The 18,696-nt window shown below is 41.2% G+C and overlaps 1 protein-coding gene across 1 annotated transcript in view; it reads left to right on the top strand.

Moving 5' to 3' along the window:
• Nucleotides 1–14,679, top strand: part of ARHGAP42 (Rho GTPase activating protein 42) — a 250,570-nt gene extending 235,891 nt beyond the window's left edge. Inside the window, exons 18-24 of the mRNA XM_081098747.1 lie at nt 1,055–1,214; nt 2,388–2,532; nt 3,803–4,183; nt 4,566–4,722; nt 7,365–7,427; nt 13,320–13,399; nt 13,813–14,679. Coding sequence (XP_080954873.1) covers nt 1,055–1,214; nt 2,388–2,532; nt 3,803–4,183; nt 4,566–4,722; nt 7,365–7,427; nt 13,320–13,399; nt 13,813–13,901 — 1,075 coding nt within the window. The 3' untranslated portion in view covers nt 13,902–14,679. The remainder of the gene's footprint in view (nt 1–1,054; nt 1,215–2,387; nt 2,533–3,802; nt 4,184–4,565; nt 4,723–7,364; nt 7,428–13,319; nt 13,400–13,812) is intronic.
• Nucleotides 14,680–18,696: the final 4,017 nt, after the last annotated feature.

Consider the following 18,696-nt stretch of genomic DNA (forward strand, 5'->3'; position numbering starts at 1 on the left):
AATGAATGAGGTTTCTTTTCCTCTTAAGAACATATCCAGTTTCCAAATTAGTTAATTAGTCAGAGTCATCTTTGATAGCTACCAAGATTACTTTGGTGAGGTCAATAATTACAGGCTTTTTGTTTCATTTCCAGCACTGATTTACACTTCCTATTTCCTCTTCCCGTTTCCTCTTCTTACTGTTTGCCAGCACAGTGGCCAGCACTACAGAAACACTCAGGGAAGCCTTACAGTGGTTCTCAACCTTCCTAATGCTGCGACCCTTTAATACAGTTCCTCATGTTGTGGTGACCCCCAACCATAAAATTATTTTCGTTGCTACTTCATACCTATAATTTTGCTACTGTTATGAATCGTAATGTAAATATTTGATATACTATTTTCCGATGGTCGCGACCCACAGGTTGAGAACTGCTGCCTTCGAAAGATGGTTGGAAGGAAAGAAGGAAGGATGGAAACGCACTGGCCAGTTGTCTTATGTGGGGAGCTCAAGGAAGCCTTTGACTTGTATTCAGGAGACCTAAATTCAAATAGCATCTCTATTCCTAATTTGCTGTGACCTCAAATACATCATTTTTACTTTAGGAGCTTTGTTTTTTCTTTTTACCTGTACAATAGGAAAACCTGACTTCCTGGGGAGATTAAATGCAATGGCAGTAGATTTTCAATAATACTAGTATGTTTGGTGAATCCAAATAAAATTACAACCAGCCTACTCTAAACCATCTGTTCTAAAAGAAGTATAGCACTGTAGAAAATACCAAAGGGTCAATAATCTATCTCTTTAGGGTGATTGTACTCACGAAATCAAAATTTTTCCTCTTCCATATATTATCTTTTGTAATTATGTTTTACTTTGGCTATGTTAACTTTTTATGTCATTTTTGGCTATACTCATTAATGCCAATTGCAAGTGACTGAACCTGATTATTTGGAAAAATTAGCCTGTAATGGAATGTTTTACATTTTATTTATGTCACGAATTTGGTAGTTGAGAACATTTTATAATTACTAAACGTTTAACTTCAGATATTTTTGTTGCTCTTGTTTGCAGAGTATCACTACATAGCCAACAAAATCTCATGACTGTCTCAAACCTCGGTGTCATATTTGGCCCAACTCTCATGCGAGCACAGGAAGAAACTGTGGCTGCTATGATGAATATTAAGTTTCAGAATATTGTGGTTGAAATTCTGATAGAGCACTATGAAAAGGTAGGCTGAATTTTCAGATGGAAGTATCAAGTTTTGTATGTTGCATTCGTATCATCTCGATTTTTCATTTGCATCATCTGTGAGCTTCACATTGTGAAGTCAGATTCTTATAATGTCAGTCTTGTAAATTTTGTATAAATTAGTTCTTCGTGAGGACTCTGATATTCCTTTATCTTGTTCAGTTTTTAAATCCTCCTCAAAACCTTCTGGCCAGATGGTCTCCTTTCCTTCTCCATCATTTACCTTTCAAGATTTTCTTCCACAGCACTTATATAATCAGGTTTTTGTACATATTCAGATAATACTTTAGAATAACTTTGCAGTTAAATCTATTTTAACCTTTTAATCTCTCTGGGATTAGACCCTTAATTATACAGCAGAGGAGATATTCTAAATAAAACCAAAGAAAAAAATCTGGAACAGAGTCTTGAAGTCTTCTCTATCCTGTCCTCCGGGAGGGTGACTTTATAAGAATGGGATCTTCGAATAACTATGGAAATTGGAAATTGGGGAAGCCAAATTGATTGCGTTATTAACAAATTCAACCATTTAAGTTCTAAATATTTTTTGATACCTTTGTGTCAGATCTAGTCCTTGTGAGAGAATGACTGTGCCTCTCTCCTGCCCCGGGTCCCTCCCTAGTACCTACTTAAGGCTGGAGGCTTCCTCACAACCAAGGAGCACATGCTGCCTCCTATAGCTGTGCTCAGACCTGGCACATTTCTTGACCATCAGAACCAGCAGCATGTCGGCCCCTTCTCCTAAGAAGTGGGTCCATTCTGCTGGGAAAATGGTACAACCCAAAGGCTATGTTTAGCATGAAGGGGGAAAGACAGTTATCACACGAAAGAATCCATGTGTCTCAACGTTGACATTTGTTCCTATTTGAAAGGTTTCTTAAAATTATTGGGAAATCTGAACGTCACTGTTGGGGAAGCATAAAAAAGGAAAACCCAGAGAAGAAATGTTACTCAGTGTAAATGGGAAAGAGAGTTTATAATTATTCTGGGATTCACTTTATTTATTTTATGGTATCAAGCATCTCTTGCATACAACTGATGAAGTAGCATAGAATTCTAAGATTAAGTAGCATATAAGTCTCAAAGCTTCTTTTATGATGAAATTGGCAATTTCTCCCTTTTGTTAACTGTGGCCCATTGTTCTTCCGGGTAGATTTTTCACACCGCCCCAGACCCAAACATCCCTCTTCCTCAGCCTCAGTCGCGGTCTGGATCCCGAAGGACACGAGCAATCTGCCTCTCCACAGGCTCCCGGAAGCCCAGAGGGAGGTACACTCCGTGCTTGGCAGAACCTGACAGTAAGTGGGCCGGCCTTGGGGAGAGGCTTTCTCCATTCTTTAATCCAGCCTTTCTGCCGCTAATTAGGTAGAAATGGAAGTGGTTCTCACTGATGCTATCACCCCAAAACCTCCCCACCTCCAACATTTGTATGTTCTCTATCAGTAGAGTTGCAAGGTACTTTGGACAAGCAAATTTATTACCGTTACAAAGGAAATAATTAGTTTGCTCAATGCTCCCCCCACCACCACCACCTTTTTTCCTGCAACTGTGATTAAGTACATGAGGTGCTACTTTGTGGAAGCTTTTGTTCTATTGTCAGAGTGTAGAGAAGAAAGCCAGAGAAAGACTGGCTGAAGCATTTTCTTTCTTCCTCTCACATTATGTTCTTAAAGCATCATCTCTTGGGTATCAAAGTATCTCAAAGAGAGAAAGAAAAGAAATAAGAGAAACTAAACCACACATTATCACTAACTTACTGCTCTGAGCCAGGCCCCAAGATGAGGTGGAGGCAGCTTGAGCCTATAAGATGTGTTAAACTGGCCATTTTCATTTTATTTATTACCTCTAAACCCCCCAATTTTTCCACAATCAATATTTAATAGAAACCACTACTTTTTAATTTAGACATATTTGAACACTTTATTACAGTTTCTCTGATTTTTTTTTTTCGTATACCTTACTTTTAGGAACATTAAAATATACACCCAATTAAACAGCCAGTTTCTTACATTGCTATGTTCTTAACAGGAAATGGAAAAAGTCCTCTCTTGTAAATTGAGAGCAGCTTGTAATTTGCAGCTAACATTTAACGGTGCCTTTGAATGGAGGAGGACTCGGATGCATTGTAGTTCAGAACCACCTAAGATCAGAAAAGTAAAAAAAAAAAAAAAAAAAAAGGGGCAGAAATATGTCTTTAATATCCCTTTCATTGATTGTTTTGTAATATCATCATGGAATCATTTTTCTTACTTGTGAGTCCTGTTTCAGAATTTTGTCTGAATTCAGGTCTGCCCACTCATGCTGTAAGGAGTAACATCATTTCACAGGGGCAGGGTACATATAAAATCCCCCTTGAATAGTATTGAAAAATGCATTCACCAAGTTCAAAAGCATCTCTTAAAGGCTGTCTCCAGTACTGAGGACAGTTCTCCATGCCAGGTGAAGGCCCATCACTTTGGTGGGATCAGGTGGCCACAAGCCCTGTGTGAGTTGGAGAATGGAAGGGTTTTGGTGGTGCTGTTCTCAACAGAGAGCCTCTGTCCTTTTCTCTCTCCCGCTCCTGCTCAGGCGACTCCTACAGCAGCAGCCCAGCCAGCACACCCATGGGGAGCATTGAGTCCCTCTCCTCTCACTCCTCTGAACAAAACAGCACGACAAAGTCCACCTCCTGCCAGCCCAGGGAGAAGTCCGGAGGGATTCCCTGGATTGCATCCCCGTCACCGTCCAATGGACAGAAAAGTCTTGGTCTCTGGACAACTAGTCCTGAATCCAGTTCTAGAGAAGATGCAACCAAAACGGATGCAGAATCAGATTGCCAGAGCGTGGCCTCCGTCACCAGCCCAGGGGACGTTTCTCCACGCATAGACCTGGCCAAGAAAGGGTCTCATGGGACTTCAGGACAGAAAAGAGCCTCAGCTACCTTCCTCAGGTCCCTCGCTGCAGCTGAAGGTGAGCCAGAGTGGAGCTTACGCAAGATGTCATTATCTCCGTGCCACTTGCTGGATTGTTCTGCGTGATTAATCAAGGGAGAAGTTAATGGGGCAGAAACGAATGATGCTTATCTAGTTTGTTCCTGAGCTGGGATTTCTCAGACTCCTCTGCGCTGAGACTTTTCCCCTGGCTCTCTCTATCTCCGTGAGGTGATGTCTTTGTAATTGCTGTCGATTCTGATCTCCCTGGGTGATGGGCAGCCGTGCTGAGGAACATTCTGTACCGTCTCATTCGGGCTCAAAGAAGAATGCTTCCTTTTGTTACGCGCATAGGCTGTGCTATTGCTATTATTTTGTCTAATAACACCTTGCCTGTTTTTCTTTTGGGTTTTCTTTTCTAGGAAACAAGAGCTATAGCGGTTCCACTCAAAGCTTAACTTCCATAGGTTCCAAAGAGACGCCTAAAGCCCCACCGAACCCAGACCTGCCTCCAAAAATGTGCAGGAGGTTAAGGCTAGACACTGCCTCGAGCAACGGCTACCAGCGACCGGGCTCCATGTAAGTGAGAGTGAGCTTTCTGGGTCTGCCAGGGGCTGCATGGGGCTGAGGGAGCCCTTGGCGCTTCTACCACTGAATGCCTCATCTGGGGAGTGGATGTAGCCAACTTCTGTAGGACCCTGCTCTCTTCTAAATGTGATGTGGAAGCTACAGTAGGCTTAGGATATATCTAAACTACTCATGGGCAGGCACATCAAGTACTTTCCTTAGATGCAGGACTATAGCTTAATTTAAGGACATGAAAATCTATATCATAAAAGCCTAAGTGACCATTATGGCAGAACGACCAGAAAGACCAGTCGCTATGATGCACCCTGACCACCAGGGGGCAGACACTCAACGCAGGAGCTGCCCCCTGGTGGTCTGTGTGCTCCCGCAAGAGGAGTGCTGCTCAGCCAGAAGCTGGGCTCATGGCAGTGGAGGTGGCAGGAGCCTCTCCTGCCGCCTCCGTGGCATCGCTAAGGAAAGAGCAACGAGCCAAACGGTAAGGAGCAGTGAGCAGGTGGGCGTTTAGGAGCGAGGGGTCCCAGACTGCGAGAGGGCACAGGCCTGGCTGAGGGACCCACCCTTCCTCCCCCCCCCCCCCCCCGACCCTCCAGTGCATGAATATCGTGCACTGGGTCTCTAGTAGATGTATAATAGAGTAGCTATGGGCTCCAAAGCTAGAAACCTTCCTATAAAAGCTGAACATCAACTTGTCAGCTGAGGAGACTGTGGTGCCAGGCCCAGATGACAATCCCTCCTCCCCCCGCCCAACCTTTCTGTTAGAAATAAACTGCTTTCTGGCTGTGAAGGTTGGCTTTCTCTCCTCCTGGTCATATGTCTCCTGTCTGAGAACTCACTGATTTAAACAAGCTCTTAGACAACAAGGAACTTTGATAGGCAAAAGAAGTCAGTCCTTCTAATCAAAAGAAGCGACCCAGAAGTGTAGACTGAGAAGGTAAGGTGCATAGATGTGAGCAGAAAGGGGGTCAAAGAGGAGAAAATGGGAACCTGCATAAACAGCTAAACAAAATCCAGAGAGGCTTTTGCTGAGCCTTTCCAAGTGCTGTATTGGCTATAACTAGGGCCCCCTGAAACATGTTATCATCCACTGTATCCAGTGGGTTGTATAAACCTCATTTTAGAGATGATGGGAATTGATACTCAGAAAATTTAAGGATTTCACAATATTGCATATCGAGGTACTTCAATTAAAAATACTGCTATAATTTTAAAAAGAGAATTTAAGGAACCAATCCACATACCCTCAGCTAGTAAGTGTAGAGCTGGGATCCTAACCCAGGGTTCCTGGCTTGAATCTGTGCTCTACATACTATACTATGCCCATGTTCAATATTGTGGGATTTCTGACATTTAAATTTTCCCTCAAAAGTCCAGTAAGACATTTTACTGAGATTGTTTCCATACAAAGTGTCTTAAGTCCATTTGTTCCTCCCTTTCTCCGACACAAACCTTTGGTTTCAGAGTGTGTTTAACACATATTATCTCTCTGGGTCAGACATTTAACTGCCATGATATAGACACGTATATTGGTAAATCTATCTGCTCCCTAGTGTGTGTGGTTCTAGCCCAGCCGTGGGCAAACTATGGCCCGCGGGCCGGATCCAGCCTGCTTGAAATGAATAAAACTAAAAAAAAAAAAAAAAAGACCGTACCCTTTTATGTAATGATGTTTACTTTGAATTTATGTTAGTTCACACAAACACTCCATCCATGCTTTTGTTCCGGCCCTCCGGTCCAGTTTAAGAACCCATTGTGGCCCTCGAGTCAAAAAGTTTGCCCACCCCTGTAGCCACTAAGGAAATTAAATTTTAAGCCAATATGTCAAGGGAGATGGGAAAATATAAACTCCATCCTTTGTGAGGGAAGAGAAGAGCTTCTGTTTTGTTATTTTACTGATAGTAAAAGATGAGATTGATGAGAGAGCGTACATTCTGTGTCAGGTTCTGAGAGAATTTTTCACAGAAATAAAATAGATTTTAAAAATCTAGAATACCAAGGAATTTGATATCTCCTCTGGTATAGCTAGAAACATTTCTAATTACTGAAGGTGGCTTAGTTTTTATTTTTTTCACCCTCTACCTAATTTTATCACCTCTTTACAGACCATGCCCCTCCTCCCCCAAGATTTGAAACAAGATTTGATTCCACAAATTTACTTATTGGCCATATTTTCAGAGTTATCTCTTCCTATATTATGGGAGCTGTGTTCAAATATTAAAGGATACACGAAGTAGTTTTGTCTTATCCATCAGAATGAACAATTCTTTTGTCATGTAGATTTGATTTTTCTCTGTGGCTTTACATCAGTCTATACTATTGTTGCCTGGAGCAAAGTAGGGAGAAAATGCTCCTTTTTACTGCTGCCACTTTTATGAGGTAGAAAAAATGAGGACAGCAAGATCCCCAGAAAGGTTAGCTTTAGGTTTATTACAATTTGAGACTCCATGAGCTGGAGATCAGAGCTGAAACTTTCTCCCACGTTAAACCTTAAAACAATGAAAACTCAGGTCAAATTTTAGGGACAGTTCTTAAGTAATCACTTTTGTTTTGATTAAGTGATAACTCCGAATTTCATTTTGAGCTGAATGATTTTCTAATTGATTTAATGAAACTTGCATTGTCAAATTATTTTTCAGTGTGGCAGCGAAAGCCCAACTGTTTGAAAATGTTGGTTCCGTTAAGCCAGTTTCTTCTGGGCGGTAAGTCTTCCAAACAAAGTAAAAAATAATAAATAAAATAGTGGTGAGGTTGTTGCCTTGTGTGGACATGGTGGGTCATCTTTGCCAGCTCTGCCCCCAGTTCTGCAGATGGTCAAGTTCACATTCACTGTCTCGTCGTGGGGAAGAGGTCATGTCTGAGACCAGCACTCAGTGTCTTAGACTGTGAGGGTGGTGCTTCATCTGCTAAACTCTTCGTAAAGGAAGAGTTCTACAAAAACAGGTCTTCCAGAAGACACAAGTTGCTTTAACCCTTTGCACACCAAAGACTCCTTTGGTAACAGTTTGTGGAAATTTTTCAAAAATACACACCTGACTTTGAAATGATAGAACTTTTTCTAGAAGCCGTTTTATTGTTGTTGTTGCTATTGTTTCCAAAGCCTAGAAAGGCCCTCACATATTAGTGCTTTAACGTCCCCAGAGTTGGTATCTTTCAAGGATGTTGGTCGGTGCATTGCATTCATATGGCAGGTTGCAGACTGTTTGCATGGATCTTACCTCTGCTTAGCATCTCTAACTTCTTCCTTCTTTATCAAGGCATGGTGAAGACTAGGCACGTGCCTGTCAGAGCCAATGTCATTTATCTCTGAAACTGTCATCATTTTTAGGCCTTAGTGGGAGGTATTTATATTTAACCTTGCTACTTGTCTGTGCAGCTACATGGCTGAATTGCTCCACTAGATGGAGCCCTTTTATTAGGAAGCTCTAAACAGATAACTCAAGTCCTGTAATCAGAGATGATCCCACAGAGCTTTAAAACAGCAAGCTATGGAAGTAAATCATAATGCTGTCGTATCATAAAGATATCCTCAAATGTTCAGCAGTCAGTCTGTGCATTTTTAATATGCTTTTACATTCTAAATACTGCTATAAATCAACTTCTGATGACGGTCAGCAATCACAGTCTTTGTCAACAGCACTGTGGACCATGTCACTTTTCACCAAGAGACAGGGACCCAGGAACACCGTGGACTTCACATTCAATTCTTGGTCCCACCACTCCCTATGTGTATAACCTTGGAGTTACAGGAGAAATCTATTGCCTCTATAAAATGAAAGTCACAATTCTGTTTTTGCCTAGTTGTTGTAAATTTCAAATACAAAGCAATCTATTTGGCAAGTTCTCCACAGATGATCTTTACAATAACAACTTATTGTTATGATAATCTTCATTGAAACTACTGAAGCTATTCAAGCTTCTAATTAACATATTGATAATACTTAAACATTAACTCTTTAACAGTTACCTGGTACTTTTTGGTACCATTCAATATAGCTGAACAACAGAAAGTTGAAAGCATTTCCCTTACTAAGCTCCTACAGTGCTTATTTCCTGGTCCTTCTAGGGAACTCAGGGTAACCCTAGAATTGGACCTTGAAGAATGCTAGAACCAGTAGTAAGTAGTAGGAAGACTAGTTATGTTTGTGGAAGAGACCCATAAGGAGATTCTAGTGCAGTGGTTCTCAACCTTCCTAATGCCACCACCCTTTAATACAGTTCCTCATGTTGTGGTGACCCCCAATTACATTGTTACAAATTGAACATAATTAAAGCATAGTGATTAATCACAAAAACAGTATGTCATTATATATGTGTTTTCCGATGGTCTTAGGCAACCCCTGTGAAAGAGTCATTCCACCCCAAAGGGGTCGCGACCCACAGGTTGAGAACCGCTGTTCTAATGCATGATCCTGAGCAACAGAAAAGTAACATCTCTGGGAGCCCCCACAGGTGCGTTGGGAGTCATTGAGCAAAGGGGTGATCTAATCAGTGATACACCCAACAGATCATTCCAAGTGGATTTTCTAGGAGTTGTGAAGAGGAGAGTACAGTCAACCATGTAGGATGGAATTGGTCAGATTTAAAGGTCTTACACAGAGCAGTAACAAAAGCATGAAAAGCAATAAGGAGAACTTTATGGATAGGATCAGGATTTGGCAACTGCTTTGATACTGGGAATGAAGATTCCAGGTCTTTGAGACTGAGTGTCAGAAACAATGGCAGTTTAGTTTCTGGTCTCAGCCTGTGATTACATGGAAGAGAGGAAAGTTCTGGCCACAATGTTTGAGGAGCCTGAGTTACATTGAGAAGCTGGTAGACGGTGTGGAGTTTGCCATTTGAGAGACTTCTCAGTTTCTCTGTGTAGATGAAGGTGGGGCTTGCTGAGTGTACAGGAAAAATGCCTGAGCATTGATTGGTCTTCGGGGAATGGTTTCGTTTAAAGGTCTAGCAAAGAGCAATGTGAAGGGATGATCAGAAGGAACAGGTATCATCAACATGGTAGAAGCTGCAAAAAGTCAAGGAGACCATTGGAAGAGGACACTGGTTTTCACCCCTCAGACATATCTTACTTCTTGGGATTTAAAAAAAAATATTATCTGTGTGCATGTCCACTTCTTTCAGCAGTGAAATTCTCAGCAACCAGAAAGTGTGAGGGAGTGCATGTGTGTGTGTGTGTGTGTGTGTGTATCATTGTTAAGTGACTCTCCAGAAAACACCGTATCAGTTTCTTTTTGGTGACTTTTTTATTTTGCTTATAGTTAAGTAAGCATTGACCCTATCAAACGTTTGTAAATCTGGCCATCAGCATTAGGCAGCATTTGGCATTGGACTGGGACTTGTGATCAGGTCACCTTCCACAGGAAGAGGGAAGAAATGGCTTTCAGGACAGTAGATGTTATTATCTTACTCTGCCATGCACGAAGAAGCAGGGATTTCAGAATCCTTTGCAAAGGATGTTAGACGCCTCTGAAGAGAGACTTGGTAGCTGACAGTGTTATTTCGCATCCTCTTCAGTGCACTGAGGCAGTAACAGAGGCAGCATTAGCACTTGGAGAGGAAACTTCACTGCCACAGAAATCTGCATTAAATCATGAGAGCTCTCTGCTGAGTTAACACCTGCAGTTACGGAGCTCAGCAGAGAAAATTACACCTGTCTAGACACACGCACAGATAATTGAGAAGTCATGACAAGTATTTTTTGTACTGTGTATTTTTGACACATTTAACAATATCCATTTATTTCGTGATATAATTATTCTGCTTGCCTCCTCCCGCCATGTAATCTTATCAAATGGCTGAAGCATTAATAAAAATAGTTTAGTTGCCTTTTCAAGTGCTCTTTCAAAAATTATAATATTGTAAGTATTGTCATACCTTGATCATTTCTATAACTCTGGACGTTGTTTCCTTATGCATCTTTTAATTTATTTTAAGGACTCAAAGCAATAAGACTTTGTGTCCATTGGAGGAAATTGCTACTGTTAGGAAATTTGAATTCTTATAAAATATTTACATATTTTTAAAGACATGGCTCTACAACCCTTAATTAGACGATACATCGGATCAAATGATTATATTTGACTAGAAGGTTAATAGGAAAAAAACTATTTTTTCCTACTTGAGATTACCTTCTTCTGATTCTTAGAAGTCTTAAGGACTTGGCAGCATCCTCTACCCCCACCTCCCACCCATGTCAACCAGCACACCCATGTGCATGCTGACATGCATGCGTGCCCACTCTTCTTTAGGGCAGTGCCCTGTCTTCTCTGGGTGCCTGCATTCCTCAGTTCTCCCTTAATGAAGCCACGTTTCATTGGGATGTGGGCTGGTGGTCATTGCCCCGCCTGGCTGCTGCGGGCTCCCCTCGCCAACTTTCTAAAGTACAGCCTGAGCCTCACCTCCTATGAAGCCGACGCTGGGGGCAGGGCCGGAGTTTTCCTCCATAAGCTTTCCAGTCTTCAGATATCCATTTGGGAACCCTGGTCTCAATGACCTACGCTCCCCTGGAAGTGTAGACGTTAGACTCAAGGTCAGGCTCCAACGGGGAAAAGAAATCATGTAACGCTGGTGCTTTAAGACATCTGCGTGACAAGTCCTGCTGATGCTTATCTACTGATAAAGTGCTGGAGCCAAAAAGAGAGACAAGGGCGCCTTGACTGTTGAAAAGGACTCCTCACGTAGAAAAAGAGCCCAGAGCATTCCTCGCCCCCCCCCCCACCCTCTTCTTTTTTTTCCTACTCATTTCTTCAAGAAATATTTAATGAGTTTTACTACCAGGCTTCAGGCATAGCTCATGGAGGTTACATTCCGATTAGAAGAGAAGATAACGGACTAACAGATATTGCTGCTGTGCAGTCTTCTGAGGGTCTGGTAATTGCCGGGGCAGCTGGTTTAGAGTGTGCGCAGGGAAGACATGACCTTCAGCAAAGCTCAGGGAATTTAAGAGGAACAGAAGTGCATAGCCCCTGAGGATCAAGAGGAAAACATCAAAGAGCCAGGGCTCAGCTGGCCTGAGCGGGGATGAGTTTGGCATGTTTGAGAAGGTGAAAGGGCCAGGGCAGTGATGGTGAACCTACGACATCACCTCTGACACGCGAACTCATTTTTTTTGGTTGATTTTTCTTTGTTAAATGGCATTTAAATATATAAAATACATATCAAAAATATAAGTCTTTGTTTTACTATGGTTGCAAATATCAAAAAATTTCTCTATGTGACACGGCACCAGAGTTAAGTTAGGGTTTTTCAAAATGCTGACACGCCGAGCTCAAAAGGTTCGCCATCACTGGGCTAGGGGGACAGGAGCCCAGCAGGTGAGCAGAGGCAAGAGAACTGACAGACACCTGATTGTGCATGGAATGGAGCTAGAGTTGGTCACCCATTAGAGCAGTGGCTCTCAACCTTCTGGCCCTTTAAATACAGTTCCTCATGTTGTGACCCAACCATAAAATTATTTTCTTTGCTACTTCAGAACTGTAATGTTGCTACTGTTATGAACCGTAATGTAAATATCTGATATGCAGGATGGTCTTAGGCGACCCCTGTGAAAGGGTCATTTGACCACCACAGGGGTGGTGACCCATAGGTTGAGAACCGCTGCATTAGAGGGTTGTTCTCTGGGAAATAGCATGATCCTCAGAACCTTTTCCAAACTGTCCTCTGGCTTCCCTGTAGAGAATAGATCGCAAGGCGACAGAACAGGAAGCCTAGAGGATTTAGGGTGGTGGGAAGCCAGTCAGTGAGTCACACCACACATGATTTTGGCACAGACGTGGGTGGTGGAGATGCTGAGAAGTAAGTGGTGCCGGGAGGAGTTCCCGTCTTACTAAAGTAAATGGATGTTGCAGAGTAAAGATGACTTGGCTGATGATTTGATTAGCGGCCTCAGATGATGATGGCCTTTTAGTGTTGGCTCAAGTGCTTTTAAATAGAACTCACAGAAAACTCTGAAATTCTGGCTTCTCTTGGAAAACCAGAGTATGTGGCTGTATGGAACCTGAATTCCCATATGGTCCAGCTGTTGGGAGCTGAGTGTTGGCTTCCCTTCCTAAGAGATGGGTATGCCCCCTGGTTTGCAAAGCCTCTATCTGTCCCCATCATCGCCCTGACAAGGAGGCCACTATTGTTGGCCATTTACTATCAACTTATCCATCATGCTTATTAAATCATTTACTATACTTTGTAGACATTTTAATTTGGGGATCTCACCTCTGCTAATCTGAAATTAAAGTGGAGGGAAAAAAGCTCTAGGGTATAGCTGCAAAACAGCCTATTTACCCTCTGTATAGCTGCAAAAACAGCCTATTTACCAACAATTAAATATGGCATTCTTTAAAACAAACTTAGGCTGTGGTTACACTTGGAGGCATTGCCTGCAAACACTAGATGAGCTTTTGGTTTGCTTTCCATGTTTTCTGATCACATACCTGTGTTCAGTTTGTGGAAAATGCACTTTGCACACTTACATGTGCCTTTTGTGTATATTATTCTCCAATTACAACTGGAAACGAATATAATTTTTAAGATAATTTGAACTAGACATGTATTTATTTTGAGTTGTGGTTTTTACAACTCGCCTTTTACTCTTTCAGCCAAGCCAAAGCCATGTACTCCTGTCAAGCAGAGCACAGCCACGAGCTCTCCTTCCCACAGGGGGCGCTCTTTTCTAATGGTAAGTGCACCCAGTGCCCCCCATTAAAGAATTGTGTAGAGATCAGAGTCTAAAGTGGAAGCCAGGAGACTCAGAATTTAGTGAGGCCCTACCCTTCATGACCTGCACCAATGAACACATCAGATTCCTCTGGGCCCCAGCTTCCTCCCCTATATGTTTGTGAGTGTGTGTGTGTGGTGGCGGGGGGGGGGCGGGGGGGGGGGCGGGGTCGGGATCTGGGGTGGAGGGAGGATGGGAGAAATTGGCTGATTGATTATAAGAATGCAAAGGACATTTCCATCTTGAAAGAAGCTGTGACATTGTTTTGTGGATTCATGCAGTCTGATGTGGGTGGATTCTTACCCATTTGTGTATATAATTATTTGAAGCTAATGCCTGAGTGAGTCACATTAACTTTTTATTTTTTTTTCTAGTGTACCCATCAGTGGAACCAGGATGGTTGAAGGCAACTTATGAAGGCAAAACAGGACTAGTCCCAGAAAATTATGTTGTCTTCCTCTAATACTATTTAGTGGATGGCAGTATCTTCATGGTATCCATGGTAACAAGTAATACGTGCTATGATTTTATCTGACACAGATATGGCAATCAGCCCACTAAATGAAAACAGACAATTTCTATCAAGCCCTACACCAGCAGACTATGTAGCTCCCTATTAATGGAAAAGGAAAAAAAAACGTTTAAATTGTTTGCCATTCTTTTTATTTTTTTTACCAGTTTCTTGTCTTAAAATATCTTTCTTTTTGATAAGTTTCCACAATGACTCCATAACAATTGAGAATCTCAAATACTGTATAAGCACTATATCCCAGAAATTTGAAAACTAGAAATTTGATATAAGGATTTTGGGATCTGCCCTTCACTGTCTGGCATTCTCTGAGAAACCTGGGAATCGTTACTTAAAAATGTAATGTAAACTGTTCGTTTATGATTTTTTTCTTTAAAAAATATACTGCTTTTATATATGATTGTTTTGCTGGTCCTAAACATTTCAAGGAAATAAGTTTTTTCTTCATGTAACTTTATTTTTGTTTACCAAGGAAGATGATAATACTCAAAAGCAATGATGTACATAATGCCTGTAAATGAAGCCAAAATAAGTCATACACTGAGTCCACTGGAAACACTCCATCCCGCATCCAGACGCCTTCCATAGGCTTTGAGTAGGGACCAGCGAACTATTTCTGTGAAGGCCTGATAGTGAATATCGTGTCCTTTGCAAGCCCTATAGTCTCCATCACAATACGTAACTGCCATCGTAGCAGAAAGCAGCCACAGACAATAAAGAAAAAGATCGGGGAGGCTGTGAGCCAACTCAACTTTATATATGGACCCACCCTGAAACTTGAAGATCACATAACTATCTTGACACGAAATAGTCCTCTGTGACCATTTTCAGCTGCTGGATCATACAAAAACAGGCAGCAGGTCCAGTGTTACTCATGGATCGTGGTTTGCTGAGCGCTGGTTTAGAGGATGTGTAAAACTACCTTTATTACTTAGGGATTTCTATGAAATTTTACTACATTACATACAAATACTGATAAATTATATGCACATAGTAGCATCATAATAGCATCACAAAAGCATAATTACCATCTGAGGAAACCAATGTAAAAGTGTAGGTGTACAACTTAAATTCTACTTGTAATGTTAAAGTGTCAAATAATTCTGTTGATACCTAATTTTGGCTGATGAGAAATTCATCAAATGATCAAGAAATGTTTAAGATACTAGTAGAGAAGCTATGCCTTCTAAAGTCTATGCTTAGTTGAAACCATGTAAGCATAAAGGTACAGGACTCTTAAATTATTTTGAACCACAACATTTTTAAAGGTTTTATCATTTTTAGCAGGAATAAAATGTGTACATGATTTTTTAAAATGCCATTTAATTTACAGTCTTTATTAGGAATTTCACTGAACTTATAGAGCATAGACATTTACTACCCATTTATATATGCCGTCAACAGCTGGTCACGCATTTCTGTTATTTCAATAATTCTATTTCAGTAATTCTAATATATTATTTCTATAAATATTTGCATGTGGCAAAGAGCCTTTCTTCTCAAGGTTTCAAAAAGCTGGTTACCTGTCATTTAACTGCCACAGCGCAGGCCCACTGGACTGTATTTTACTTGTTACTTTAGAGTTCCCCACTGTACAGGCACTCAGGTATTGACTGTATAAAACTCTTTTTATGTGATATTATAATCTGTAATCTCAGTCTCTTCTACTTTAAAGTAATGTCTCCAGAGTTAATAGAATATACACTCACATACGCATGTACACACTATGCCTTGGAGCGTTTATGCTTTTAAAATTAAAAATGGAAAAATAGAGTAGAATTTAAAAATAAAGAGAATAACAGTAGGTGGGGTCACAGCCAGAAATAAATATCAGTGCATTGGAATGAAAAACTATTTAATGTTATAAAAATTAGTAATATAATGGAAAAATCTGATGTTTCTCTCTCTCTCTCTCTCTCTCTCTCTCTCTCTCTCTCCTTTCTTTTTTTTGCTTTCCTCCTGCTGTTCATTTTTTGTACCTGATAATTGGGTGTTGCTAGATCTTCTTGATCTCTAGACCCTTGGTGGCCTTTATTAGTAATAATAGCTTTACCGACACCCTCGACTACCCTCTGCTGGAACAGAAGGTTGTCTTTCCGCAGTACCTGCCAGTCCCTTAGTCTATACAGCACTCTCACTGTGACCACCCTTGCCATCGTCTGGCATCCTACCAGATTAGAACCTCTTAAAAGCAAATTGATTTTCTTTCATAGACCAACCAGACTCCAAAAAGAGATTCAGAATTCTACTTCACTTGCTGCTGCACAAGGAAATCTCACCCTTCATTGTATTTTCACACAGACCAGAGTGTTCCTGCCTCTGAGTTGTCTGCGAGCTAATTTCAGTCGGGAATTAAGCTTTTGCTGTCTAGGATGTGGCATGGAGCGCTTTCTCCTGGTGAGGCGTGGCTGTGGCAGTACGTTCTGTGGTCCTTTTTTTGAAACAAGCTACAAAAGTGCTTCTTCAAATCGTGTTTTTGTTTGAAGTGTTAATCTTACAGATGTTTTGAGGATGGATCTTTTGTCTTTATATCGAGTACACATGTAAGCAAGTCATGGCTATATACAGGGTGTCCCCAAAAAATGTGTACTCACTTTAATAGCTGATAGCTCAGTTTTGAAATGAAATGTATTTTAATAAACACTGCCTTTATAATTATTCAGAGTGTGTGTATACCTTTTGGGGGATACCCTATATATCGGAGATAGACTACAACTGCTTTTCTCACGAAATGAATTTCCTGCAGATAAGGTGTTTTTGAGCAGAGGGAAAATCTAAACATGTGCTCTGCATCACAATATTAATTACACAAGAAGGTAATGCCAATCATTGGGAGATCAGATTCCAAAGTGTAACAGCATTTCAATGATAAAACCTTAGCTTGTCAGAGACAATGTGAAGTTGTTAGAATTGCTACATCCACACCCTCCAGGCACACATGTGGATTCTAATCACTGGTTACAGTATAATCAGTATGAAGGTGAGGTTGATGAGTCTAAGTCAGTCATCTTGGGTGTTGTGTGAAAATATCCCCAAGGGCAAACATTTATGTATTTAACAGGTGACTCTTTTTGTACCATAACTCTACCAAGTTGAAAGAAACTAGTCCATCAACTGAAGGCTTATGCTGCTCTGTGACTATATATGTCTGAACAGTAAAATAATGCTTGTATTCCTGTAGTGCCCACGAAGGATGAGGAAGCGCTGTTGCTCCTTGTTTGATGTGCATGGTTTTGCTAATTGGGTCAGCACTCGGTGCTTTGTAATATGAATGGGTACAACCAGGTTTCTCAACAATAGCTCGATTGCTGGCTCTTTCAGGAATGGGTGGAGAAAAAAAAGAGTACCTTACGGTACAATCCCCAATGATCCAGGTTCCCAAATAGGGAAAATAAAGATACATACTGACTTTTATTCTTATTCTAGATATTTGGTTTTACATGTTGTGGCATGCTTTCTAAATTTCCACCATGTTGTAAGAAAAATAAAGCTGGCGCGTTAATCCTGTGAAGGTGTCCCTGCTGACCTCCTGCCCAGCCTCACCCTTCAGCTCTGTGTCTGATGTGAGAGAGGAGAGCATCCATGTGGATGCTGGTGCAGAAGAGACCCGCAGAGCCTTTCTTCAGACACCTTCAGTTTTTTAACGAGCCCCTTGAATTAGCATCTCAAGCCCCAATTTGATTTATACTTTATTGGCTGACATTAGAGGCAGAGCAATTTAGGAGCAGATTTTGTTCTTTGGTTTTAACATATATTTCTAATTTGTAGCTGTTACTCTGACCTAAAAACACTGAGTGGGACCTAAAAAATATATCCCCTGGTAAAGAGACTTGACCATTGTCCAAACGTTATTTTGCTCTTGACTAGAGGTTTTTCACTTAGGGTAGAAATTGCTATTTAATTTTGCCTTTTATCTTCCAAAATCAAAGCATATTTTACAAATGAGGTTAATCTTCCTGAATAGTATATATCCCATCCTGGCTGTCTCCTGTTAAACCACAGACTTATCAATATCAGGTATTTATTACCTAGTCTCACATCTCCTGAACACATTCATTGTATTCTTCATTGTTCCCAATATCTTCCTGCTTCAGATGTGCAGGTCCCACTTGGTGGTGACCTTGTACAAATCCAGACTTAGGAATAACATGGACTTTTAGAGGATCCGTTCAAGAAATAGGATTTTAAAAAAAAATGTTTAGTGCAGCTGCATCCACTGTTATAAATAAGGAATCCCAACAAGAATGCTGACAGCACTCACAGCAAGCCAGGCAAAAAACTGATCTTCACTAGACCAATGCTTAGGAGCAGTTGTATGAGGTAGGGATGTAGTAGGTCACCCCTTCTCCCCTGGCCCTCACCAGAGAGATGCCAAGTTCAAAGCTGATTATTTCTTAGTACTATAGGGAGAGATGGAGTCTGTGTGTTTACTGAGGAATCCCCAAGGGCAGGTGCCATTTACAATGATTACAAACATAGATATCCCCCATCGCCATAGATGTGCATGTACAGGTCTACATGAGGAATTTAAGTGTTGGAAGTGGGCGTGGGCTGAAGGTGCCAATGCCATGTTAACTAGAAGACCATTTTCTACCCTTGTGTATTATCTGCCACCTCTCAGAAGTGTTCCCCATGGTTTTTACCTTCCACGGTTGAGACCAACCCAGCTTCGCCTTGAATTCACTCAGCCTCTAAAATTGCAATGTGCATTGTTCAGGATGTGGCAGCA

Source organism: Myotis nattereri (genome assembly GCF_964212035.1).
Source record: "Myotis nattereri genome assembly, chromosome: 9".
NCBI lineage: Eukaryota > Metazoa > Chordata > Mammalia > Chiroptera > Vespertilionidae > Myotis > Myotis nattereri.